This window comes from Macrobrachium rosenbergii, chromosome 1 (assembly GCF_040412425.1).
Source record: "Macrobrachium rosenbergii isolate ZJJX-2024 chromosome 1, ASM4041242v1, whole genome shotgun sequence".
Lineage (NCBI taxonomy): Eukaryota > Metazoa > Arthropoda > Malacostraca > Decapoda > Palaemonidae > Macrobrachium > Macrobrachium rosenbergii.
The window spans coordinates 3,020,536-3,047,391 of NC_089741.1; the positions used below are offsets into that span (position 1 = coordinate 3,020,536).

The 26,856-nt window shown below is 39.8% G+C and overlaps 1 protein-coding gene across 3 annotated transcripts in view; it reads left to right on the forward strand.

Moving 5' to 3' along the window:
* The window catches only part of Pxn (Peroxidasin), a 742,345-nt gene that overhangs the window by 666,149 nt on the left and 49,340 nt on the right, over positions 1-26,856 (forward strand). For all 3 annotated transcript variants that reach the window (XM_067108369.1, XM_067107823.1, XM_067107108.1), the window contains 9 exons: positions 12,801-12,922; positions 18,639-18,732; positions 20,047-20,219; positions 21,761-21,994; positions 22,284-22,491; positions 24,071-24,263; positions 24,381-24,581; positions 24,850-24,966; positions 25,164-25,315. In XM_067108369.1, the coding sequence (XP_066964470.1) occupies positions 12,801-12,922; positions 18,639-18,732; positions 20,047-20,219; positions 21,761-21,994; positions 22,284-22,491; positions 24,071-24,263; positions 24,381-24,581; positions 24,850-24,966; positions 25,164-25,315 (1,494 nt within the window). The remainder of the gene's footprint in view (positions 1-12,800; positions 12,923-18,638; positions 18,733-20,046; positions 20,220-21,760; positions 21,995-22,283; positions 22,492-24,070; positions 24,264-24,380; positions 24,582-24,849; positions 24,967-25,163; positions 25,316-26,856) is intronic.

Genomic DNA, 26,856 nt, shown 5'->3' on the forward strand with positions numbered 1-26,856 from the left:
GAAATGGAGTAACTCACACTCCTCTCAAAGGAACACATTACTAGAGGGAATACTGTTTCCCAAACAAGAATAGATGTTATTTTACGCCAAACGATAATAGTCAATGACCCCCTTGTCGTCAAGCAAAATAATGTCACATCGACCCCATTACAAGTCATATAGTCTGTAAGAGTAATAACACCACTCCCAAATATTCGTCCTTTCAGGACAATGTTCGAATTTCCTGTAGGAAGAAATATATCATTATATTAAAACCTAAAAGGAATATTCATATTCAAAACAGAAAAATGCATAGGGGCGGCAACAACGGGATTTCACTGTAGCACTATATAAAGTTTGGAAAAGTATATAAGAATGTCACTGAGTATTTTTTTACTTACTTCTATGGCAGTAAATAAAGAATCTTCATACTGGCGAGAGTTCTTTACACACTACGCCAGGTTAAACACATATCTGCTATTACATCTCGGGCGATCTCTCCCGAGAGTCAAAGTTCCTCCGCCATATATCATGGGGAATCGCACATATACACACACACACATACCTCCCGGAATCTGGGCATTTCGGTGCATTAGCTCAGTGACCGAATGAACACATTGTTTCCATGCACTTGGATCACGATCAAATAGTTTTCTGCATCTGACTGAACAAATTCCAATGTCAGCCCAAAAGAACCTGCCATGGGAGCCACTAACAGGTCATCACATATCTCACTGTTCAAAGACTTTTAAAAGTTGTGAGAGAGGTGCAAAATAATGATCAGGGAGACAAGTACTGCTGATTTATTGATGAAAACTAGCTTCTTATAAGGTGGGATGCGGATGTCTGTGTAGTTCGCAGAGATTGCTGGTACAAAGATTTACAGGTGAACTAAGGTCAAACTAGTTCCTTAAAAAACAGGACAGGTTCATACAGAGAACATAGTGATAAACAATGTCTGACATGCAGAAATAAATAACTTGTTACTTGTACATAATACATGATTGCTTAGAAAAGACAACATATTCACAGTTTACAATTATGATGATAAATATATATTTCTCTCGACCTTAGGTTGTGGAAAGGCACTGCAGAAAATGGGATGTTCTCCACAGAGAACGCGATGAGTGGGGACTTTACAATACTCTCCCCCCCAAAACGGAGGTAACGTCTGAATAAACCAGGTATCTGCTGGGGCAGCGAAAAGGGGCCTCTCTTTCTTGATGTCAATTGGAGAGGGTGGTTGCCTTCCCCGATGTCCTCTGCAGTGGTTTGCTGAGGTGCCTTTCCGCCAGGTTTCTGGGTTTTTCTGGGATGCCATCGCCTTCTTCCTGCGACGGGGTTGTTTGAGGGGCTGCCGTATCCTGCAGGAGATCTTGGGGTCCTCCTTCGTTGCCTCCCTCCAGGAATGCGGGTTTGAGACAATCTACTGACACCCAGTCTTCCCGCCCATGGATGGATATTCGGAATCCTCTTGTTCCTTTCCAGTACAAGGAAAGGTCCCCTGTAGGGCCTAGTCAAGGATGGGCGTACGGCGTCGTCCCTGACAAAGACGTTTGTGGAGGAGGACAGCCCAGGGGAATAAAGGGGGATGTCCTGTCGGTAAATGTCTTTTGGCAGGGGCAAACTTTCCAACTTTGTCTCGGAGCCCCTGCATTCCTATGTTGTCCCTGTTCTCTGCACGAATTCCCTGGGACTACCAGTCTCCCATAGACTTTTTCCGCTGAGGAGGGGTCGCCATTGGCTCTGGGGCGGTCCTCAACCCAAGGTGGACCCAGGCAGCTGGTACTTCCAGTTTTCAGAGGAGCAACGAGCCATGAGGATGCCTTCAGAGACCTGTGGAACCTTTCCACCTTTCCGTTGGCTGCAGGGTTGCAGGCGGTGGTGCTGTGGTGAGTGGTCCCCATCAGACGTGCCAGGGCGGTCCAATGCTCGAACAGGAAAGCGGGTTCCCTGTCTGTTGTTATATTGTCCAGGACACCCGAACCAGCTGATCCAGCTGGAGAGGAGGGCTTGCTTCGCATGCACCGGAGGTGGCTTCTTCCATGGGCGTAGCTTTAGGCCACCTGGTGGAGCGATTGACAACTGTCAGTAGGTATCTGGCTCCTCCTTGGGGAAGAGGTCCTACTATGTCGACGTGGCTGGGGAATTCGCCCACTCCCCGATTCGGTGTGCCGCCCCCACTTTACTTGTCTGACACAGCATACATTGTCTTGCCCAGGCTGTCGCGTCTTTCCGTATGCCATGCCAGACGAACTTCTCCATCAGCAGTCTGGCTGTTGTCCTTCCGGAGGGGTGGGATAGGCTGTGGATGATGTTGAAAACCAGCTGACATCTGGAGGTGGGTACCAGGGGGTGGGGGTGTCCGGTGCCGACATCGCTCAGTAATGTTGATCCTCCTGAGCAGAAGGGCACGTCCTTCCAATTCAGCAACATGACGGCTGTATGGTAGGCTGGGGTCTCAGGGTCAGCAGCTTGTTTGCGGGTGAGGTCCTCGTAATCGATCCCGAGCTGTATGGAAACGATCTCAATCCTCGAGGGGCGTCGGCTACCAGGTTCTTCCTGCTGGGGTGGTATTTGAAGGTGCAGGTGAATTCCGTGATGGCTGCAAGGTGCCGCTGCTGCCTAGAGGACCATGCATCACCCAGCTTCGTGAAGGCGTGGACCAGCGGCTGGTGGTCAGTCCATATTGTGAAGGGCGTTCCCTCCAGGAGGAACTTGAAGTGCTGTACTGCCTGGTATGCTGCGAGGAGTTCTCGGTCGAAGGTGCTGTAGCGGGACTCAGCAGGGTTTAGCCTCCTACTGAAGAAGGCAATGGGCTGAGGTGTCCCTCTGATGACCTGTTCCAGAACTGCTCCGCAGGCGATGTTGCTGGCATCCATTGTCAGCTGGAGGGGAGCGTTGAGGTCCTGGTGGGCCAAAGATGTTGCTTTGGCGAGGGAGGCCTTCATCAGGAGGAAAGCCTTCTGCTGGTCGGGGCCCCACACTAAGGTCTTTGGACGTCCCTTCAGGACCTCCATCAGGGGGGCCATGGTGTGAGCAATCCCTGGGATGAATCTTCTGTAGTAGTTGACCATCCCGAGGAATTCTTGTACGGCCCTGATGGAGGTAGGGATGGGGAACTTCTCGACCGCTTCGACCTTCGATGACATTGGGCGGACGCCCTCCGGGGATATCTTATGGCCCAGGAACTCCACCTTCTCAACACCGAAGGTGCATTTGTCAAACCTGATGACAAGGCCTCTCTCCTGCAGGCACTGCAGGACCTTCCAATGTGTCGCAGGTGTTTCTCCGGGATCTGGAAAGATTAGGATAACGCTGACGTTGCAGACACAGAAGTCCAGGTCCCCCAGGATGCTGTCCATCAACCTCTGGAAGGTCACACCCACGTTCCTCAGGTCGAAGGTGGGGAAGGCGAAGATGTAGGACCCGAAGGACATGACAATGGCGGTTTTGGGGATGTCCTCCAGAGCTACTGGGACCTGAAAATAAGGTTTTATTAGGTCCATTTTGGAGAATATCCTGGCCCCGTGGAAAGAGGCTGTCAGGTCCTGCATGTTCAGCAGGGGGTAGTGGTCCGTTTCTGTTGCCAGGTTCAGCTGCCTGTAGTCACTGCAGGGCCTCCAGGTACCGTCTGCTTTCTGCACCATGTGAAGAGGGGAAACCCACGGGCTGGGGGCATTTTTGCATATGCCCATCCTTTCCATCTATGCGAAGGCCTTTTTGGCTTCCTGAGGGTGCTGCGGGGGAAGCCGTCGGAACTTCGCATGTGTCGGGGCCCTTCATCTTGATATGGTGGTATATCCCGTGTTTGGCAGGAGTCCCGGGCATCTGGCGGAGCTCGGGTTTGCAGACCTCCGGAAACTCCTTCAGGAGGGACCCATACTGGTGGGGTATGATGGAACAGATAGCAGGCTCCCTGGGGCCTGGCGACAAGGGTAGGGACTGGCAGGACTGGATACCCATCTAGCAGACGTTTGCGGCCAGCATCGACTGCCAGACTGAAGTGGGTGAGGAAATCCGCCCCCAGGAGTGGAGTCCTGATGTCTGCGATGATGAACTCCCAGCTGTACCTACAGCAAGGAGGGAGATCGACAGGAGCTTGGTGCCGTGGGAGAGGATGGGGACCCATTTGTGGCTGTCAGGCAGGTAGTCAGGTCCGTGGTCATCTGCGGTCCTCTCCTGAAGGTGGAAACACTGAACGCATGGCTCCAGTGTCGACCAACATCATCCTGCCGGAGATCGCGTCCTGGACGTAGAACCCTACTGGTAAGGGGACCCTGGGTATTTCTGTTGTTGCTGCCACGGCAGCCTGTGGGGTTGGCTGCTGCCTCCTCGGTTTTTTAAAGGAAGAAAGGGCAGGGGCTTTGCACCTCCGGGCTGCTCTCCCGAACCTCTGGTGGAAGTAGCATAGCCCCGGCCCTTCCCTCTTTTGCTGGTGGGACGACCTTTTCTGCTCAATGGAGTTGACGGGCTCCGTGGTGGGGTCCTCCGGCAGGAGGCAGTTGGAGGAGTGTGCGGGCGTGGTCACCCACTTGGCCGCCTTAGTGGAGTCCGTCCAGCTGCTGCGCCTAACCTGATTAGGTCCTCAACTGGCAGGGTGTACACGTCCGTGATCTGCCCACGGACCTCTGGCAGTAGCTGCCTCAGGAAGATCTCCTCAACAGACTGATTTCCATGCCCCTGCCGCTGCTGTCAGTCTCAGGGAGGAGGAGGTCCTGGAGGGCGTGCCACACTTCCAAGAGGTTTTCCTCCTGTCGGGGGTTGAGGGCGAGGTCGAGGGCACGGGCATCTCTCTCAGAGACCGGCAGGAAGCAGGTCATGACGAGAGTGGATTTCAGTTCTTGGAAGGTGGCGGGGACCGACTTCGTCATCAACCAAGGGCGATCTTCTTATAAATCTCCTCCGGGAGGGCATTAATGGTGATGTCTGCCTTCAACACTTCGTCAGTCAGGCCTGCTATTCTGAATTGCCCCTCGGCCCTGTAGAACCCAGATGCTGTGTTCTCCCTGGTGAATGGCGGCAGCCTTATGTTGAGGGCCGTTTTTGGTTGGTCTGTCAGGGGGGCCATCATGTGGGACGGCGGTACCAGTGTGGAGGTGCGCGTGGGAGTATGTTGCGAGAGGGAGGTGTCTGCCTCTGAGAGGTTCACGGTATTTTGTACATGGTTGCGAATGTCTCCGTCCATGCTCTCTTCGCGCTTTCACTTGGAGTGTGTAGGAAAATTCACGCCAATACACGCTGGGGGAGAGTGTCGTGTGGGTCCGCTAATGACTTTGGCGACCTGCCGGTGATGGTCAGTTAATGCCCGAATGCTTTGTTAGAGCGCTATAGTTAGTCCGTTAGGGGAGTGGATTAGGTTCATTGGGCCAAGACTTAGTCACTGTTTGGGTCCGTTAATGGCTTCCGAGAACCACTCTGGGGGTCACCACTGAGAGAGAGGTGCAAAATAATGAGCAGGGAGACAAGTACTGCTGATTTATTGATGAAAACTAGCTGCTTATAAAGCAGGATGCGGATGTCTGTATAGTTCGCAGAGACCGCTGGTACAAAGATTTACAGGTGACCTGAGGTCAAACAATTCCTTAAAAAACAGGACAGGGTCATACAGAGAACATAGTAATAAACAATGTCTGACATGCAAAATAAATTACTTGTTACTTGTACATAATACATGATTGCTTAGAAAGACAACATATACACAGTTTACAATTATGATGATAAATATATATTCCGCTCGACCTTAGGTCGTGGAAAGGCACCACAGAAGTTGGGATGTTCTCCACAGAGAACGCATTGAGCGGGGACTTTACAAGGTCACTCCTGTGACTGTTACACATGCAGTCATCCAACATATTCAACACTGGCTAAAGAGACAATATGTTTGTGATGAACAAGACTATGTACATTCTGATTAACCTCATACTTTAATAAAAAACTTCCCCACATCATTTCAGTTCAAAAATTTCCAGAGTAGGTGCTGAGAATGTGGCATAAGACAGCTGGCAGAAGTATCATATCATTCTGTGACTAATGGAGCTGCTAGAGGACTATTTCAGACTTTCAAACAAGTGGATTACAAAGGCTAGGCAAAACTTGAGAACATCTACCAGGTGTTTCGAAATTAGAGCCCCCCCTCCACAGAACAAATGGAGTTATGAAGTTTTCTGCTATAGCCTATCTCCAAGTACATTATTTTAAGTTTCTATTAAGCTATTTTTCCTTTTACATTTCTTGTATTTTCAGACTGAGTGACGGAGTTAGATGCAGCTATGGCTAACGACTCGGAGGAAATCAGATGGATTGACCGAATCCGGGCTATAACATTCAGAGGCCAGGGATGCTCTCGCATCCTTCATTTCACGTTCCTGGATAGCTAAATACATTAAAAGAGATGAATCCTTTGTTAAAAGAAACTGGAACAAAAATCCATATGACTGTCATCGCGAAATGAGTGAGAATCTTGGAAGGTCTGAAGTCCTTTCTCAGGAGTCAAAAGACATCATAGCTGAGGCAGTAGGTAGACCAAGAAAGTCTTTACGTAAATTGGCACTTGAACTAGAAACAAAAAGGGGAAAGAAGAGAAGTTATAGTGCTGTATATCGTAAGTTGAAAAAATCTGGTATCAAGCCATTTCATGTTGTCAGCAAGCCCAACATCACTCAGCAACAGAGAGAAGACCATGCATGGTTTTGTGGTTCATTTCTTAAAGACTGGGATGAAGCTGACTTTCTCCATGTTGCCGCATCAGATGAATTCTTCATTTACGCAGTCAGGAAGCCAAATCATAAAAATGACATCATTTGGGCTGCAAAGTTGAATGATATCAGCGATGACATGTGCTATCGCCAAGGTATGAAATTTCCTGAATGTTTGGGAATTTTCTCTGTTTCACAGCCAAACGGTTAATGTGGATCATCAAAGAAAAGGACAGTCATGGAATGGCAAATACTTCAGAGAAACTATGCTTACTGGTTGAGTATTTCCTTTCTCAAAGATCCTGAAAATGTGTTATCTGTTGAAGAAGTCACATTTTTGCATGATAAGGCACCATGTTTCAAGGCTCTTCAGACACAGGAGCTGCTTTGAAACAGTGGTATCAATTTCTTCTTGTCAAGTGAATTTCCAGGTAGCTCCCTGACCTTAATGTGTGAAAACATTGGTAGTATCCTAAAGGATCGTGTTGAGGTGCGCACAGTGAACTATGATGGTATACCAAGCCTCGACGACCTGTGAAGAGAGGTGACCAAGTGCTCAGGGAAATGGAGTTTGAGTCTCGGCTTTTTGTGATTTGCTGAAATCATACCCTCAAGAATGCAGGCTGTGGTACAGGCAGATGGAGGCCACACAAAATATTAAATACAGAGAAACTTAAGGGCATACTACACCTCTGACACAAAAATATTAACAAAAAAAAAAGTATTTAACATTCACGCTTAATTCTTTCAGGGTATAATCATAATACCATTACCAACTTTCTGTGAGCATAAGAACGTGATATTCCCATCCGTCCGTCCGTCTTATGACGTCACAAACTTACACCGGTCTTATTATTTATCCTAGACACACCTAATTTTGCATGTAGATACTCGGATATCATACAAACGACGTGTAATTTCGTTTTTCTTAAAATCTCAAATAATAAAGACATATGGAAGTCATAAAATTATGTCATGTCATGTCATGTCACGCAAATGGTATTTTTCCTGATGAAATTCCTTGTAGTACTAAAATTTTTCACATTATGAAAAAAAAGGAAATTACACAAGAAAGGTACATCCAATGTGCACTCACGTGAGCAATTTCAAGAAGCTCCAATTATTTTTAGAATTTTGGCAAATATTTGAAACCAAAAAAGTAGTGTTTTGAGTTACAGCGCTTCAAAGTTTTCAGTACCATGTTGGAACAATGCTTGAAATTTTCAGTACAACATACATTGGTTATTTATTTCATAATTGGCGTTATTCTTACACACATCATTCTTTAACATTTAATGATTCTATAGACGAAAAATATTCTTGTAATTTTAATGTTTACTACAGATTATTGCTACCAAGTCACTTTGGTTACATGTTCAGACCCACCGCTGTCGGCATCTCTCTCTCTCTCTCTCTCTCTATTTTTTTTTTTTTTTTTTTGCACTTTTAACGGCAATTTTACGCCTCACTGCTGGGTGTCATCACAGTTCCAAATCATTGCAGAAGGGTTTTGTTTAACCAGCAATGAGCACCTTCCCTCCGCTCATTGACATTGCTTACCAAACATATGTTGCAAGGGTGTTCAACTAATTCAGCGGTGCCACACCTGATCCGTATATCTCTCCTTCTCTTGCCCTTTTTGCCTCTTCCTCTAACAATTTCTTGAATTTCCTATTTCTTCTTTCTTCTTTTTCTCAATTGCATTGACTGAAAACGATAGTCTTTTTGTCTATCCTCTTCCTTATTGCAGTAACATTCGGTCCAGTGTCACCCACCGCTCTCCTAATATTCATTTTTCTCTTTACTCCGCCCTGTGAGGTTTTCATAACTCTAGTATCATTACACATACGACTTGGCCATGCCTTCAGTTAGATCTTCTTTTACTGTCATTTTATTCCCGCATTTACAACGTGCAACAGAACGAAAAAACTGAAGTAAGTTTTCTTCATCCACTAATACATATTTTCTTGCAGGTCTGTCAGCTTCATCATCGCCTTTGATGTTCCTGTGCAGTGTTGCACCAAACTGTAACTTACTTTTTGTTCTTGAGCTGCGATCTTTTCATTAGGGGTTGTAGGAGAAGAGGTGCTTGCTGGCGAGACATCTCATGCGGTGTGTTACGTCAACAATAGCTGCTCCTTCCTTTGCTTGTTGTTTAGGATTTTTGACGTTTTCTCTTCTAGTCTCCCACATTTTGCGAAGCTTCTGCTTTCTAGTAAGCTTCATAGTGATAACTGTTCCGTAACTGCACGAAAAAAAAAAAAAAAAAAAAAATGGCGAGAATCCAAGGAATATCACTCGATATCAGACAATTTGCTCTGGGGTAACTGAAGCCTCTTCGTATGTGGTCACACGTGGTGTCTTCACACAGCCTTAGCTATGAGCGAGTGTTGGAGAGAGAGAGAGCTGCCAGAAATCACTAGAAAGACACATAAAATATCATCATGAAAAGGGAAAGTAAATTGTATTGCTGTGTGTGGGGGGCGGTACTCACGTGTGTCCCTTTAAATGGGTTACGTATGTTATCCTTTTAAACCACATGGGCAGAGCTACGGGCAGCGGACGGTTCAAATGTATGCTCTAGGCTAATGTTAGATGGTTATAGAATGTAAATTTCCATAAATCTCAATTTTGAAGTTTTGAAGGTATATTGGCTATTCAGAGGTATAGTGTGCCCTTAAATAAGTACCTGTTCTGAATTACTTTTGTTTTTGTCCATATCAATTTTAGTTTATGCTGTAGAGAGGGGGGCCTCTAATTTCGAAACACCCTGTATACTACTCTTCAAGCAGTATAGAAGCACACCGTTAGGGTCAAATAAAAGAGAAATTCAGTGTAATTGACACTTTTTATCTTTGCTGCTACATCAATGCTAGGAAGACAAGAAAAGGAAGCAGTTTAATTCCATTGGGCTCCTCTGCTGCGCACTAAGTGTACGTTTAAATGATGCAGGGGGTCTTCCTAGATAGCAGCTGTTGTCACAGATGTTTCAGTCCTTGCAGCGTCAGTGTAATAATGTTCCAAGGAGTCCTATTTGGCATTGTTACATCATTCACTCTCGTCCTCACTACAAAATTATAGATGCTGACTAGTAAAAGCCATCGAAATACCAAGACAAAGCATTGAGGAGCAACTGCAGCGCAACAGCAACGACCGAAGAGATGTGATTCCCATCCCCATCTATCTATATGCAGGAAATATGTCCCAGATAACCTACAAAGACTTGATGGAATTCACTAGCAGGGATAACTCTCAGCTTGTCAGGGAGGTATTATGTAACTAAAACCACCTGGATACACGAACCCTATGTACACCCCTACTATCACCAAGACGATGCCAGTATTGCCAGGTCAGCTTCTTTTCTGTCGTCTCACTCACTTCTAGTGCGTTTCAGCTGGGAGAGTATACAATACAGAAGCTATTGTTAGTTGTCTGTTGTCTCCAGACCTTGATCATTCCAATTCCTAACTTTCTTTAGAGCACTTTCCGTCATGCATTAGAAATATGTTGCTATTTTTTCTCTCTTCATAACTGTGTATTTTCTACATTGGTAAATAACATTTAACTTTAATTCCTTTGCATCACTTTCTTTACTCTAACTAGTATCACAGGATAAGATGACAGTGTAGGTACAGATAAAACACTAATTACTTGAGGGTAATAGACAATTTTTTCTGTACCCTTGGATGTTTAATGATGTTCCTTATCAGGGTCTTTTATTTAGCATTTTAAAGCTTTATGCTGTAAGGAATTTATACCTGAATTTATTTTGATGATTGCTGTTTTAGGCTTCATTTTAGAAATTTGCTAGAAGTGTGCAAGTTATAGCAGTTTAAAATACTGATTTCACATTAATGGTTATGAAATATCCGAATTTAGTAGAATTTAGATGAGAATTTAAAAAAGTTGCAGTCATGTTGGTTATTCAGTATGTTCTGATTGTGGACAATGAATCCTCTGGACAGGTCCCTACTTTCATATAGAGGACGTACAGAATCCATACAGATTGCTATTGACAAAAGACTGTTACTAGTTTAGTGAGCACTACTATTATGTCAGCTTTATACCATTGCATTCAAGTAAGTGGGTGGTGAAACAAAGCCTCTAGGAGCTTCATTTCAGATATTTAGTTAAGATTTTATATTATTTAAAAATTTTGATGTCAATATGTTATTCTTAAGTAGGAAAGCCGTTAATGTGATTTCTTTTTCTTTTAGTTTCTGAGTGAAAACATGTCCAGCAACATTTCACATAGCAAAGACAAAGAATGTCTTAACATTCAGTTTAATTTCAGGTCTTTCGAGCATTAGAATGTCACTTTTCTAGTGGAGGTGGTTAGTATGCTTCCAGTCCTTGCACCTCAGTTTAAAACTGAATTTTAATAAGTAATGTATTCTTTATACTGAAAAATTGTCAGAAGGGAATGGATTTTGTTCCACGTTGTCTTAAATTTCACAATACATGAAATTTCTGTAGTTAAATGACAGTTGTAAGACTAGTAATTTCTAATTTTCTTTTTACTTACAGAATTCCTCTCACATATTCTAACACATGTACGTGGTTTCCTCAAAGTCAGCCCCGGTCTTTACTTTCAACAGATCTAGGGATCTAGTATAGATTTATAATCGTTCAGTCCTCCCAATATTACCTCTCATTTCTTGTGTGGCTTGAGTTTTCGAGGATATAATAGAATTTAGAGCATTTTATGAGTATTATATGACTGGTTTCACCTTGGTGAATTAGAGTTACCTCGTCAAAGCCCTCTTGTTTAGATGATATACGTAGGGCAGAGTAATGAACACGTGTGTATGGTGTTTTTGCATTTCTTGTCTCTTTCGCTGTCTTTCTGACCGCATAGATTTGTGGTAGCATGTCTTGTTCACAGCTGGACAAACAGTGTTTGAATCTCAAAGTGGACAAGGAGGGATAGATGGATATGTCCCCTAAAAATCCACTGTACCTCGGTTGACCGAACTGGGTATCTAGTTAACAGAATACTGTTGAGAGTGATAGCTAGGGTGGAGAGATGGAAATAAGAGAAACATTAAACGTGAGTGTTCATTGCTCGTTCAAAATGTATACCATCAAAATGGGAAGGCCTCGGTAAGATAATCCTGATCCCACGTTGGTGAACCCATTTATAAGACAATTCTCCCAACCTCAGCTGTGACCCACAGCAATTTAGTTGCAACTAGTTAATGAATACAGAAGCCTACTGGATTCTAGGGAATGCACCCATACCATCCCTCCTTTATTACCTTGGTAAATGATTCTGTTTCTCTAGATAAGTTAAATGATTTGCTCATGAATCTGCATGTTCTGTTATTCAAGAGGTTCAGATGCTCACTCAGTTTCATCTTTTCAGTAATACCTTTCTATAAGTAATAATCAGCAGTCTTAAGAGTTCATGTTAGTCCACCTTTTATGGATGTGGTCTTACATTTGCTCGAGTACAAAATGAGTCTGTTCTGCGTTCTTTACAAAATGTTATCCTGTACAAAATTTCCCACACATTAAATTCTTAACATCAAGGAAAACCAAATTTTAAACCCAGAATTTCTATGAATATCCTGCTGCGTTTTATTCTCAGTAACATAAAGAATTTTCTACCAGTTTTGCTCTTTGTCTCTTTTTCCTTATTCTTATTATTAATGGATATATATAGGCTACATAGATTAAGCACCAAAGTGGAAAAGTGCTCAGTCGGTTTAAACAATTAGTGATCTGTGCCACTCTAGACTACAAAATTCTTTCAGCACTTCTTCCAGTATAGTTTATTGGGCTGTTTATTTTAGTTGCTGCACTTTCCAATCAACAGAATACTGTACTCTGAATTCTTCTATACTCCGATATAGACATTTTTGGTAATTTGGGATTCTGATAAAATGGCAAAGAATGAAGATAGCAGCCCTACCTTCATTCTGGTCGTCACATTTCAGAGTATTTTAAAATTTAATTGGTTTATACTTTTATACTTGTCGTTGCTCACCAAGAGTTTAACGTTCTCTGATTTTACTGAGGTATTCAGCAGAAAGAAATGATTTCATCTTGCCAATAAAAAATTGTCCTCTTCCCTATTTATGTTTTTATTGTAATTGAATATCATTTATTTACTCTTTATAGGATTGAAGCTGAGGGGTCACTGTATGTATACAACATTACTGAAGATGATGCCGGTATATATGAATGCAGCGCTGAAAACCATGTTGGTTTTGATACAGCACGTGCTAGATTGACTGTTGAAGGTAAATTTTACCTTATCAACATGTTTTGCATTATATTAACAGTTCTTCTGTTTTATAACTTGTTTGCTAGTGTCCTTTACATGATATAAAAATTCTTGTTTTACAGTTTGGTTGCTGAATTAATTCCAAATATAGCCTTTATATAGAAATATTTTTTAAAGATAAATTTAATTTTTTGTAAATACGAACCATTGCATCAATTAACCATTTCTCTGTGTTAACATAGGTAATAACTTAAATCTCACACCTCTCACCTTCCTGTTTAGTATGAAACTTTTAGAGGGCAGAAGCCAAATGGTCTGATTAAGCCATTGGTTTATAATTGCATTAAAAAAGTTGCTTGAAAAGATTATATTGAAAAAACCACTGCTATATATATAGTCAACCCCCAACCTCCCCTTCACCCTTTACCCCCTGATGGCGAGCACTCTGTTGGAGTTGGGGCTTGAGTGATGCGAGGAGGAACTGGGCATTGATAGATTGGTAGGTTATCTTCCCTGGAACTTATTACCTTACTGCTAGACTAAGGCTGGATCTCTGTTGAGCCTCTGTTTGGTTTCCCTTTTGTCACCTTCATGGCACTGTTCAGATTGATGTATAGATGACGATCTGTGGTATTAACCTAATTATGGTATTAATCACACTAGGAACATCTAAGAGGGTGATGTTGGACACACTGCCTCCTCACCTGTAGAATCAGAGGACCCAATGTGGTCAAGCGAGGTGAAAGTCTGATATCAAGTTTTGCTGTTAGTTCTTGGGCCTATCTTGATGGATTGATGGCCATCATGGCACTAGGATCATTGCTGGTATCTAGGTATAAACTAGGGCGTTAAAAGAGAGGTTTTTTTTCATCCTTTACATGTAGCTCCGTGATAGGCTCGTGGAAAATATGTGGGGCGAATATGATAACTCATGACCTATATTGATGATGAATAAGTGAAATCCAGGTGTTGATGACCACTGCGTGGAAATGGAAAATTCTAAACTTTCCCTCCAAGGAATTTCATCACATATCAGACTGTAGTGCCGTATGAAAATAAAACTCAAGACAAGGAAAGTAAGATGTCTTCCCCAACAGTGAGTCATTTCGCCTTGCTTTTCATGGGCCATAATTGTTTAAAGGTTCCTGGTTCTCACAACAAACGCACTTGTCACCACTAAACCTTGGACATTTCTTATTAGAAGATGGCCATGAAAAGAAATGTATTGCAGACAAACAAGTAAAGCAAATTGCAGTTCAGAAGTAAGAAAACTAATCGATATTTTCGATTATCATTAACGTAAAAGACTTACAAAACAAGGCATGCAAAGTGACAGTAGCCTTACCAAAAAATGAAAAGGATCAGCTCAACGAAAATTTAGTACTTGACCCCAAAAAAAAAGCATGAAAGCGTACTAGATTAGAAATATAAAAAACTACCAAGTTAAAAAAAAAAAGAATATGGGAATATCAATAAAGGTAGGGAAAATAAAGTTTAATGGACAAACATTACCATTGAAAAAAATATATATTTAAACAATAAAAAACTGACCTGACATTTTTTAACCGAAAATGTAAAAAAATTACTGGATAGCCTACAATCAGGGTACTACAAATATTTCATGACAGAATCAAAAGCACTTTCAAACATCAATGAACAAAATTACTCAAATAAAAGATAAAACATTAAATAACTAAACAAATAGTATGCATATGCAGTGCACCCAAAACAGAAACATGTAAATCTCAAATTAAATGCAAAAAATAACTGTTGAATGTTTGAAAGAATATACAGTAGTCAAAACGAAAATTCCCAACACCATAGTAAGAGTACCAGTACAGAAAAAAGATTAATTAAAAAAGAAAAAAATCTATTAATCATCATAACTGTACAACTCACCTAAATTTCTAATTGCATATTATATATTATACAATGAAATGTAAGTGAAATTCAACCTATAAAACTGTTCTTTTGTCTTTGACGAGTCTGGTTTGGTTTACCTGAGCACTGAAATGTATGGTACAGAGATGAAATACTGTCAGAAGTGAGCAGCAGGACAGTCAGTAGAACAGCAAAAGTCCATAGATTGGATGAATGCCAGAACAGTCGTTAAGACAGCTAATGGAACATTGCTAGAGCAAACGGTATTGGTGCTCAATAAAAGTTGGAGCGCCTGAAGAGTATGATGCCAAGAAAATCAATCAAAAGATGAAACACTCCAGTGGTACATCATTGCAACAGCAGTCAGTAAAATTGAGGATACAAGTAGTGGAGCTAGTGAAACAGTCAGTAAAATGATTTGAGCACTGGTAGAATAAACTGAGAACAAACATAAGGACATAGAATTAAAAGAGGATGATCTTTAGATGAAGTTCATGGAAGACCAGAAGCTTCCTCATTCTTGTCCTATTATTCGAGGTACAAGGATATAAAGGAAGGATCCTCCTTAGAGAATAAAACACTGGGATATATGAGAAATAGAAGAGTAACTTCCATTGAAGGAGTCCTTTTCACAAAACTTTTTGGTGACTGGAAAACAATCTCTGCAACGCATCTCAGAAAATTCTCGTCTGCTAGTAGCATGACCATTAGACAATTCATTAATGCAAAAACTGCGTGATCAAAAGCATGAAGTTGCCCTCTCTGATGGAATCTAATTCTGAACGTGGAGTTTCCATCTTGAAAAATAAATCTGTATAACATACTTGATTAAAGCTGAGAGGCTGATCACTATCTCCTACCCTTGGTTTCCTTCTCTATGAGAAGCATACAGCTGTAAAACCCTAGAGACAGATGATTTATGACTTCCTTGATTCCTTTCTCTGTGGACAAATGTCATTGAGTGGCAACCTGTATCTAACCAGAAGTACTGATATGACCCAAGGCTTTAGGCTACTCCTGTTGCTGTAACTTCGCCCAGCGCATGACAAACAACATTCTCCTCTTCTAGGTGACTGGAAAACAATCTCTGCAATGTAACTTAGAAAATTCTGATCTGTTAGTAGTGTGACCAGTAGCCAATTCATTAATACAAACAGCTGCTTGATCGAAGCTGATTAAAAGCTTGATTAAAGCTGAGAGGCTGATCACTATCTCCTACCCTTGGTTTCCTTCTCTATGAGAAGCATACAGCTGTAAAACCCTAGAGACAGATGATTTATGACTTCCTTGATTCCTTTCTCTGTGGACAAATGTCATTGAGTGGCAACCTGTATCTAACCAGAAGTACTGATATGACCCAAGGCTTTAGGCTACTCCCTGTTGCTGTAACTTCGCCCAGCGCATGACAAACAACATTCTCCTCTTCTAGGTGACTGGAAAACAATCTCTGCAATGTAACTTAGAAAATTCTGATCTGTTAGTAGTGTGACCAGTAGCCAATTCATTAATACAAACAGCTGCTTGATCGAAGGCACAAAGTTTTCCCTCTCTGATGGAATCTAATTCCAAAGGTGGAATTTCCATCTTGAAACAAGTTTGTAGAACGTACTCAATTAAAGCTGAGAGGCTGGTCACTCTTCTCCAACCCCTGGTTTCCTTCTCTACAAGAAACATACAGCTGTAAAACTGCAAAGACAGATGATTTAAGACTCCCGTGGTTCATTTCTTTGTGGATGAATGTCCTTGAGCGGCAGCCTGCGTCCAACCAGAATGACTGATACGGCCCAAGGCTCCACTCACTGTTGCTGCCACTTTGCCCAGTGGGTTGACAAACAACATTCTGGTCCTGGCAGTAGAGGAAAGGAATCGCCACTCTCAGTGACCTTTCTTCTTGACATTGTCAGGGGTGAATTTTTCCCCCACCAAGACATTAAGATACGAGAATAATATTACTACTATACATATGCACTGTTGTCAGTCTTCTTTCCTGGAGACAGGGGTCGGAGAATGGGTCTGTGTCATAGTTGACATGGTGGGTATGAAGACTACGGACGTTTACACTGCCTGGGAATTAGGGTAGGCCTGTCCTACCTGCTATTACATGATATTCCTTGGGTGTATGGGTCTTATCACTGATGAGGCCAGGTGGTGTCTTCCCACTGGGAGGCAACTGAAGTGCTGATTTCCATTTTTAGTGGTAAGGTACGATGGTATTGAAGAAAATCCGTGGTACTCAGTTCGTTTCTTTATTACTCATTACATCATGCCAAATTTCTCCCAGGCCTAGTCTCCTGGACTTGGTTCATTTACATAGTCTTCAGAACTCCTGGACTAGATCCCTTGCAAGGGATAGATAATAACTTGTATTAATAATTTGGTAAATTAGCCAAAATGAAGGGTGAACCAGTTGACATCCTTTTCACACCAACAACGTTCTCGTCCCTTACATGTTTCTTTAGTGTTACCAATATGCAGACGAAAGATTCAGGACAGCGCTCCCATACTCAGAGTGAAAGAAAAACAAATCAAGGGACTGGCTACACTGCTACACACTCGACGTCCACAACAAAAACTCCCAATCACTCTTACAACAGTAGTGTAAAGATACTAGAGGAGGATGATGAATCAGTTCCTAAATAAATCAATAATAATTAAAGGAATAATTTTCCCATTACAAAATTTCTTCTCTTCCTAGATATCCCAAAGAAAGGGAAACAAATGGGGTGGGAAGACTCCCCACCTTTCTTGGAAGAGACACTGGCATCATGTCTGGGCTTCTGAACCTTATGTCCCTTTGGTGCACCAGATGTGGAGGGCTTCTCAGCTCCCAAAGGTTTTGCAACAGATGCCCAACTGCACAGTTATTCTTGGCACAGGTAATTCTCAGATTCAGTTTTACCAACATTCCAACTGTATTAAGGAAAAGGATACTAGCATAGAGAAGCTTTTCTAATTACATAACTACAAACATTTTTCTTCACTTTTTGTCAGTTCCAGCACTGTCAGGGATTATATGCTCTGTCTTTGCTCGCTCCGGAGTTAAGGGCAGTAGGTCTTGTATAGTCTTAGCCATGCTGTCCCATGACAGATACCGTACATAATCAAACACTTTATTGTCTGGAATTCGTGATGGAAAACTACTCATCGAGTAATTTTTAAGAGCCTCTTCAGGCGTTTACAATACAATTGCATCATTTCATTTTAGACTTCTATCAAGAAGGAAACAGTTTCCTGATGCTTTCAGTCTTAAGGAATTGTTCAGCAATTTTCAGGATTCAACTCTTTACAGTTCTTATGTTTGCTGGAATAAAAAGGTTTTTTTCGCCTTTGTACTACAAGACTTCACCACCTAGTCTTCACAAAAAAAAAAACCTGCTCTGAAAGAATTGGGAAGACTTTCTCAGCATAGGAAATAAAACCTCACCCGAAGTCACCCCCGAAAAATTATTCATTGTTGGATAGTTATCTGTTTAAGACTTTTACATGTATTCCTCTGCTTCAACACAGTATGTTCTTCCTTGGCAGTCTTGTACTACCAGAATGATAATTATTCATATTATACGGCTTCAGAAGTTTTCTGCCAAAGAAAGTGGGAGACAGTTTATCTCTCTTTTGAAATGGTTAATTTTTGAGATCAGTCATATACCACAGATTATTTGTTAATCATGTGAGCCCCACATAATTAAAAAAATCATGTGGTATTTGTGTAATTTAAAAGAGAAAAAAAGATTTCTTCTCTATTAGACATAAAAACCTATTTGATAACATTTATATAACTAAATATCTTTATTGGAATAAGTGTGTTTTTTTTTTTTTTTTTTTTTTTTTAGAAAATTACTTTCTACTTTCAGCTGAGCCTCAAACACACATTGGAGATGAATTCTTACAATCGAGCTTTAGCGAAGCTCACGAGCAAGTGGACAGGGCTGTTAATGACACAATAAGGTACAGTACTGTATGTTAGACTTATTGCTGCAGAGAAAAAGAGAGTGGGAGAGTTATTATTATTGCTATCTTAAGATGTTTTAAGGGATTCACGGTAAGTTTTGTATTATTTACAGTCAGTATGAATTAACATATATTGCAAGAGCAGCTTTGACAGGAAATTCTTAATCACTGAATTTAATTTTTAGTTTTCCATAGAGCATGGTAAATTGCAGATTGCTGTTACACAACAGGTTTTTCCAATTTTTCTTATTATTGTAAATGGTGGGTTTCATTCCATTAGTGGTATGACGCTGTTACACATTTGTATCGTTTTTAGTAAATCTCTCTACTTTAGGATACAAAAAAAAGACAAGCTTATAAATCATCACGGAAATCTTATTTGGCTTGGTGGTCAGACCCTCTTCAAGTAAAGTAAAACATCCACAGCTTTCAAATCTGCTTGCTATTCAGTAAAAGCTTTGGCCCTAAGAAATCATAAAATCACTTGCCAGCTACATATCATTACTGGCCCTTTCCTTTTTCTTAAGGTGTTCATTTTTCTTGTTCCTTCATGACTCTTTTCTGTGGTTCTCTTCTGATTTTTATCCATATATTTATATTTGACGGAATCCACCTATGTCACAAAAACAGGCGGTAGGGCGAAGGATATCCAGCCAAGCTTGTAAAGCTTATTATAAAACTAACGGAAAACTATGCTCGTAGACATGAATTTCTCAGACACAGGCATAATACTTATTGGATACGTGTACGAAACAAGTTTTCTCTCATATGTGGACCAAATCATGAAGAGAGCAGAAATACGGTGAAAGATCGATGAAATTTACTCATTCAGTATGTACAATATAGTTGAGAATAGGATTTTTCTTAGAGGGAAGTATAGCATCATTTATTTGTAGCTTAAGACAGGAAAGCACTGGCTTATAAAACAAAATTATTTTAGGAGAAAGTAGATTAGTGTGTTTACACTTCTCCACAGACTTTTAACGTTCCTGCTGATTGCCAAAAGTTTTACCATCATCTCTTATGCTCTTTTAGCTTTTTTCATTTTCATGCAGTTGATTATAACACTTTATATTCTTGGTGATCCTACACTATATGATAATGAGCAGCTTTAGGTATCTAAATTTTCTGGCAGACTTCATTGACAACAGTTTGGATGCTTGTGTTCTTGAAAACCTTTATATCACTGAAATTTTGACATTACTGAAATAATTAATATTGTACAGACACGAAGCCTATCATTGTATCGAATATCAAATGTCTGTGTCGAATAGCCTGACATTATCTTAGAACAGTAAAATTCCTTTTCAGTCAGCTGTTCCAGAGAGACCGAAACAGTTCACCAAATCCTCATGAACTACTGAGAATATTTCGGTTTCCATCCGGAGAAGGAAGAGAAATTGCCAGAGCTGCTGAGAAGATTGAGCAGACCTTGAGGATTGTGAAGACTCACGTGGAATCTGGAATGGTTTTCAACTTAACAAGTATGAGTCTCTTGACTTTTACTCACGTCATAAAAGCATGTGTATCTTATATTTCCGTTAAGTAATGGAAAATAATTCTTTTCAGAGCTTTGTTAATAAAAAAGAACTTCAGGTTTTTAGAAGTAGAATTATAAGCTAATATTTACTTCAGTATAGTTCATTACTACATCCAACTTTCAGGAAGTTACCACATTTGTTATTTATATGACCTTTTATCAGTTACTGTTGTAGGATTTGCCAAAATGAGTGTTTTTTTTTATTTTGAGACCTCTCAAGAGCTTGTTTTCATGTCTGTAATTCAGAAACTTCAATACATTTTGATACCATACCCTTACCCTGACACTGAAAATCAGAATTCATGCCACATATTCAGTTCTGTGAACCTTCCTCAGCAATTGAATGATTTTTTGGCTCATTTCTGATAAGTATATGCTCGATTTTAGTAAATGTATATTAAAATGCAGAATGTATCTATATACTTTATTCAGTTTTTCTTTGTATAGCAGTTACAGTTAGTAAATAATATATTCCATGTTTACACTTGCTGTCATCCAGACCAGGCCAAGCCTCTCTTACCACTATCCCTTATATGACTGTGATGATGAAGAATGAAGATACAGTATCTTCGTCCGATATTTAGGGTTGTACTTAATCTGTCCATATCATCTCATATATTATCAATTTTGACATTATGGATACAACACTCTTAGTAATGATAACAGTAATTTAATAATGAGAAGGAAATAAAATATGCAGTGTGTGATAATGTTTACTCTACCACTTAGGTATGTACATTGCACAACTTTTGTTGGAGCTTCGGGACGATACAAAATGTCCTTAGGATCATCACTTGCCTCCTCAACCCTCTTTCATATTACCATCATTTGCGATGGTATAAGTACACTGTAATAATATTAATAATCGGAGAATTAATGCACGTTCTGTACGATATGCTTATTGTACTAAGTAGTTAAGTAGCTCCTTATTTAAAACTAGGTAGCACAATGAGGGATATATGAAAGAAGAATTAGTTTTGCATAATATTCATCCCTAAACACTAAATAGGCCTCTGCAACATTACAGTAATATACATTAGTCAGAGAAAGCAGGCTATATATAAAAAAATTGCTGACGATTTATTGTTTAAGTTTATCATGTACTATCCAATACTTTTATGTAAACGTTTGAGATTTTATTGAATGTGGGATTGTTGTTCTCAGGGGTACTATGTGTATGTAGAGTTTTACCAAAGACTGGATTGCAAATTATCAACAGATCCATGATTTTTTCTGTTGTTTTGAACATCTTTTATGTGAACATAATGATGAATAATGCAGATGATCAGATTTCTTATGTATAAGAGTAAAAAGTAGGTGAATGAAGTAAAGTTCTTTTATAGGTTACAATTAGGTAATCTCACTTAAGTTATTTTACGTGCTACAGTTATGTACCTCTCACTAGAGTTCTTTTACTGAATAAAGTTATATAACTCAGTTTTTTCCAGGTTACAGTTATGTAACTCTCACTTAGTTCTTTTCCAGGCTACAATTATCAAGACCTCCTTTCTCCAGAAAAGTTAATACTTCTAACAAATTTGTCTGGATGCTTGTCACATAGACGAACTGTCCATTGCTATGATATGTGCTTCCATAATAAGTATAGGACAATAGATGGCACTTGCAATAATCTACGGAATCCGTTATGGGGGTCTTCCTTAACTGGGTTTAGGCGAATCCTTCCTCCCATTTATGAAAATGGGTTCAATACACCCATAGGTCAGTGTCCACTGGGTTTTACATTTGGTGTGAAAATAGAACCTGTTGTAAGATTTGTTGAGCTATTTTGGAACCTTGTGTGTCTAATCTGTTGCTTTTTGATTGCCCAGAAATAAGAATATGTTAATAAAAGGAATTACAGGTAATATTTACTTATTTAGACAAATTAAGATGACTATACTGTATGTGCAATGTTATAGAAATAATAATTGGTCACAGTTGTAATGGTTAAGAAAAACCAATAAAGATAAACTTGTCTCATAATTGTGCATCATATCTCCCTGAACAGGGTGGTCCAAAACTAAACGTTATCATGGGTTTTTCAAGCCAAGTGCTAGGTTGGTATCCACTCGCATCATTAGCACTGAAGAAGTATCTCCTGATCACCACTGTACACACATGCTTATGCAGTGGGGACAATTCTTGGATCATGACCTTGACCACGCACTTCCATCAATATCTTCGGAAAGTTTTCACGATGGAGTCAGTTGCCAAAGGTGGGATCCACTGGTTTTAGTGTTTAAGCTATTACAGTAATACTTTAATTTTAACAATATCAGTGACAATTTTCTTTAATTTTGTAAAAAAAATTTTTATTGATCTCGTCATACTCATTCATATGTTTATGAATCTACCAGTCTTCTTCACAAGCTTGTTTTCATTCTTGTAGTATCTTGTGTGAATGTAATAGTTGAGAAATTAGATAATTCCCCATAAAGAGATAATTTTATTTTAGTTTGTTTCCATTTTGTGTGTGTCAATTTTTGTAATTCTACATGTTTCTAGATAACGTAGGACTACTGGCAAAGTCAATCCTTACAGTTATAATTATTTTAGATTCACAAGTTTTTATTGGCGTGTTTTAAAAGGATTACATCGTGGACCAAGCTAAGTCTGTGCTCTAGTTACTGAATTTACGTTGCTTTTGATACGCTCTTTCAAGTTTTTGTGTGACTTTTTAGTATGTGCGTGATACGTTTTTCTCATATGTGGTTAGTCTCCACCCACTATTCTTCTGGATAGATGAATAAAGGGCTTTTAGTCTGATTAGTAATTAAGGTTTTATTTCCAACTTAGCTACACTCCAGATTTGTCAAAAGGGTTTTAACTACATGTTCTGTGGTCATTACTTTGGACCGCTTTGGGAGGTATTTTGACAGTATTCCTTATTTTTGCCTTCTTTTTTGTCTCTGATAGTTTAATCTGCCTCTTTGTAAGAGTTTTGGCATTACCTCAGAATGAAGTCAATTTTAAACACTCATTCTTGATTTGATAGAACTGGATTTAAGCAGTCATGTCTGTCCAGATCTCATGACTTAACCTCATTTAATACTAAATGCTTTAAGAAAACAACATGGTTGATTCTGAAGACGTATCTGAATTACTTATTAATTCAAGAATTTTGTGTACAACATTGTATTAGTATGTAAATGAATTCACAAAACTCATAGCACTCTTTGACAGTTGTACCAGTTTTAGAGTTTTAGACTGAATTTGTAATGCCTTATGTGTGATTCTGAATATAAGGTTTTTTTTTCTACTTCAGTGTTGAAATGATTTTGTTGTCTGACCAGTTTAAGTTGGAAATGTTAAAATGACATGCTCTACCTGTGCTTGCCATGCTATTTCAAGCATATCAGAAAAGATTTACAGTGTTAGATGTCTTCATTTGTTACTTTATCCGGAGACACTAAAATATTCTGATATTAAGGAAGTATGTGTTAATTAATTGTAAAAGCCTAGTCATTTTTTGAGACTCATTAGCTCAGTCGGTGAGAGAAGAGGAAGAAAACAAGTTCTTGATTATTTTTAAAAGCAAAAGGCAAAATTTGGAGTTGTTAATATTATGTTAGGGTATTTTTGCTTTGATAATCATAAGCATTTTTTATGAATAAATGGTATTTACGCATTAATTTGTGTTGTATTTAATAATAATTGATAAAGCTCAGCTGATAATATTTTCTGAACAGTTTGGATCTATCCCTTTGAAGTGATTCCAAATTATGTAGCCCTTGGACTATTTATCTTTTGCTTCCATAACAGTACCATTTATGCAAGCCGTAAGTGTATTTCTAGGTCATGTGACTATGCTCCGCCATGCTTCCCAATTGAGATCCCACCAGATGACCCTCGTATTCGTCATCATCGTTGCATGGAATTCACAAGGTCCTCTGGAATTTGTGGTTCAGGAATGACATCTGTGTTTTTCAATACTGTGTTACCAAGGGAGCAAATTAATCAGCTCACATCTTATCTCGATGGCTCTCAGGTACTGTATAATATAATTATGTACTGTTTTTACATTATTTGGACCAAAATATCGTTTATATTTTGTAAACTTTCAAATAGAATTAATCCAGGAATGATAATGATATATTTATTTCAGGTATATGGGTCAAGCGCAGGAGAAATGAGGTTACTCCGTAATTTGACAAATAACATCGGAGACTTACGCACAGGAATTTTGATGTCCTCAGGGAAACCCCTCATGCCTTTTAGTGATGGTGCTCCAGTAGATTGTCGACGAGACCTGAGTGAGAGTGCAATTGACTGTTTCGTAGCTGGTGATATTAGGGCAAATGAACAGGTTAGGATTTTTGTAATTCTCATATTTAACTTTTGTGTTCCCTTTATAGAAATGAAGGTTATTTTTTATGTTTCATGCATTACATTTGTGTTCCCTTTATAGCAGTGACTTTCTTTAAACATAACACTATGTATGGGAAAGTAAAATCACATGAGAAAGCTCACAGCCTCTGCTATAGAAGAATGAACCATTACAATCTGTGCTTTTGTAAGTAAATAAAATTTATTACATGATATTTTAGAATAAATGATCATGATTTTTCTTTCAGTCTGGCTTAACCGCAATGCATACAGTTTGGTTCAGAGAGCACAATAGAGTTGCTCAAGCAATGAGAGAACTTAATCCACACTGGGATGGAGATACTGTATTTCATGAAGCAAGAAAGGTTTGTAGAATTTTATACCCTGTAATACTTACAAATTGAACGTATTTGTTAGCATTAGCCACTAAATACTTTTATGAAACTGGAAATTACAGTGGGACATTCAAAATTACTTTCTTTAAAAATTTTATGGTCATGATTTTAACCCCATTTATTGGTTAACGTTTGTGGAATATTCCATTTCTTTACATTTTTTCCAGGTTGTTGGTGCTGAGATGCAACACATTACTTATGCACATTGGTTGAAGCACATTTTAGGTCCACAAGGAATGGAGATGTTAGGCGAATATAAAGGCTATGATCCATCCATCAACCCTACCATTAGTAATGTGTTTGGTACTGCAGCTTACAGGTAATTAATTAGCCATATGATCATCTTGTTTATGAAACAATTTCACTCACATTAAGATCATACTCTTGTATAGGGAGGGAATTGGTGGAAGTTTTCTGTTATATAATTTTAAGAAAACAACACTGAGTTGAAGATGTGATAGCAGAAGTTTGTTGACATTGCTGAGAGGGCTAGTGGTAACAAATGCAAGTTGAATAGATTAGTGAAGGAGTCTGAAAATGAGTAAGCAAAAATAGTTAAAAAATTAAGATTAGGTAAAAATCAAGAGGTCGAGAGGTTATAATCAGCACGACTGAAAGAAGGATGATAATGTCTGATACAGGCTTTGGGAAGGAAATGTTACAGGCGATGGTAGAATGAGAGATCAGGTAAAGAAGTTAAGAAGAGCTCTAAAAAACTTTTGGAGAAGAAAGTACCTAACGAAAAATTAGAATGTGAAATGGTTTATTACAAGTTCAATGGAGTGAAATATTTTTACTTAATATACAAAAAAGTGTAAATGTAGTAAGAAGGACTGGATGTGTAAGAAAACAGGTTTTGACGTAGGAAAACCTATTTTTGGTAGTCGTTGTTGAGTCCTCAAGGAGTTACCCTTCCATGGTCTACCAGAGCTCCATGGTGACCAAGCTAATATCAAAGAATTCTCTTTTAGCTGGTCTTGTGGCCGGGTATTGTGTCGTAATGATAAACACTATAACATGTAATGGACTCAAAGGTAAGAGGGCACCTTCGTTTATCTTCAGCAAAACTGAACCCAGTTTTCCAATGTCAAAACTTGCAAGAAGAACTGATTAACACGCATGCACGTCTACCATATTGTCGACAAACGGACTGGCACAGGACCAGGAAGCCATTACTCTCTGTTGGTCAATGCAGGATGATCCCTTGCCCAAACCCCATGCCTTTTTGTCAGGGAAGTGGGAGGGTTTTGAGGACCCAGGAGCGAATACCAAAAATAGGTATTTCCTACTTTAAAACCTGTTTTTCAATAACATAGTCGCGTGTTTCGTCCTCAAGGAGCTTTATAAAGAAATTGACAGGTGACGAAAAGGCTTAAGCTCTCAATTTTTAATCTCAATGCCCCAAAGAAAAAAACATTTCTGGTCTGAGGTCAAGCCACAGATTTCAAGCCCCATTCTTTATTCCAAATACTCCTCAGGTTTTGGTACCAAAGAACAAGAAACTATACGCGATCTTCAGTGGCTTACCTAAACATGCTGGGTTTGGTTGCAGTACTCTCACCCTTCTCCCACTGATAGTTAGCATACTCACCATCAATAAGACCCCTGGTTTTCTGCTGTAGCGCCTAGGGCATAGGACTAACCATGCCACCTACGGATACGATACACAGTGTAGTCAAATTTGTTCGAGCTTGTGGCAATAGTGTTTTAAAAATACTGTCTCTGATGACCACCCTGTGCATTCAGAGACTTCTTCAAAAGAGACATTTCTGAAGAAGGCCAACGACATACTTTCCTAATAGTATCATGTGACCTAGGAAAGGAGCGTGGATTTGCCTTTTTAATGAGAGACACCACAAT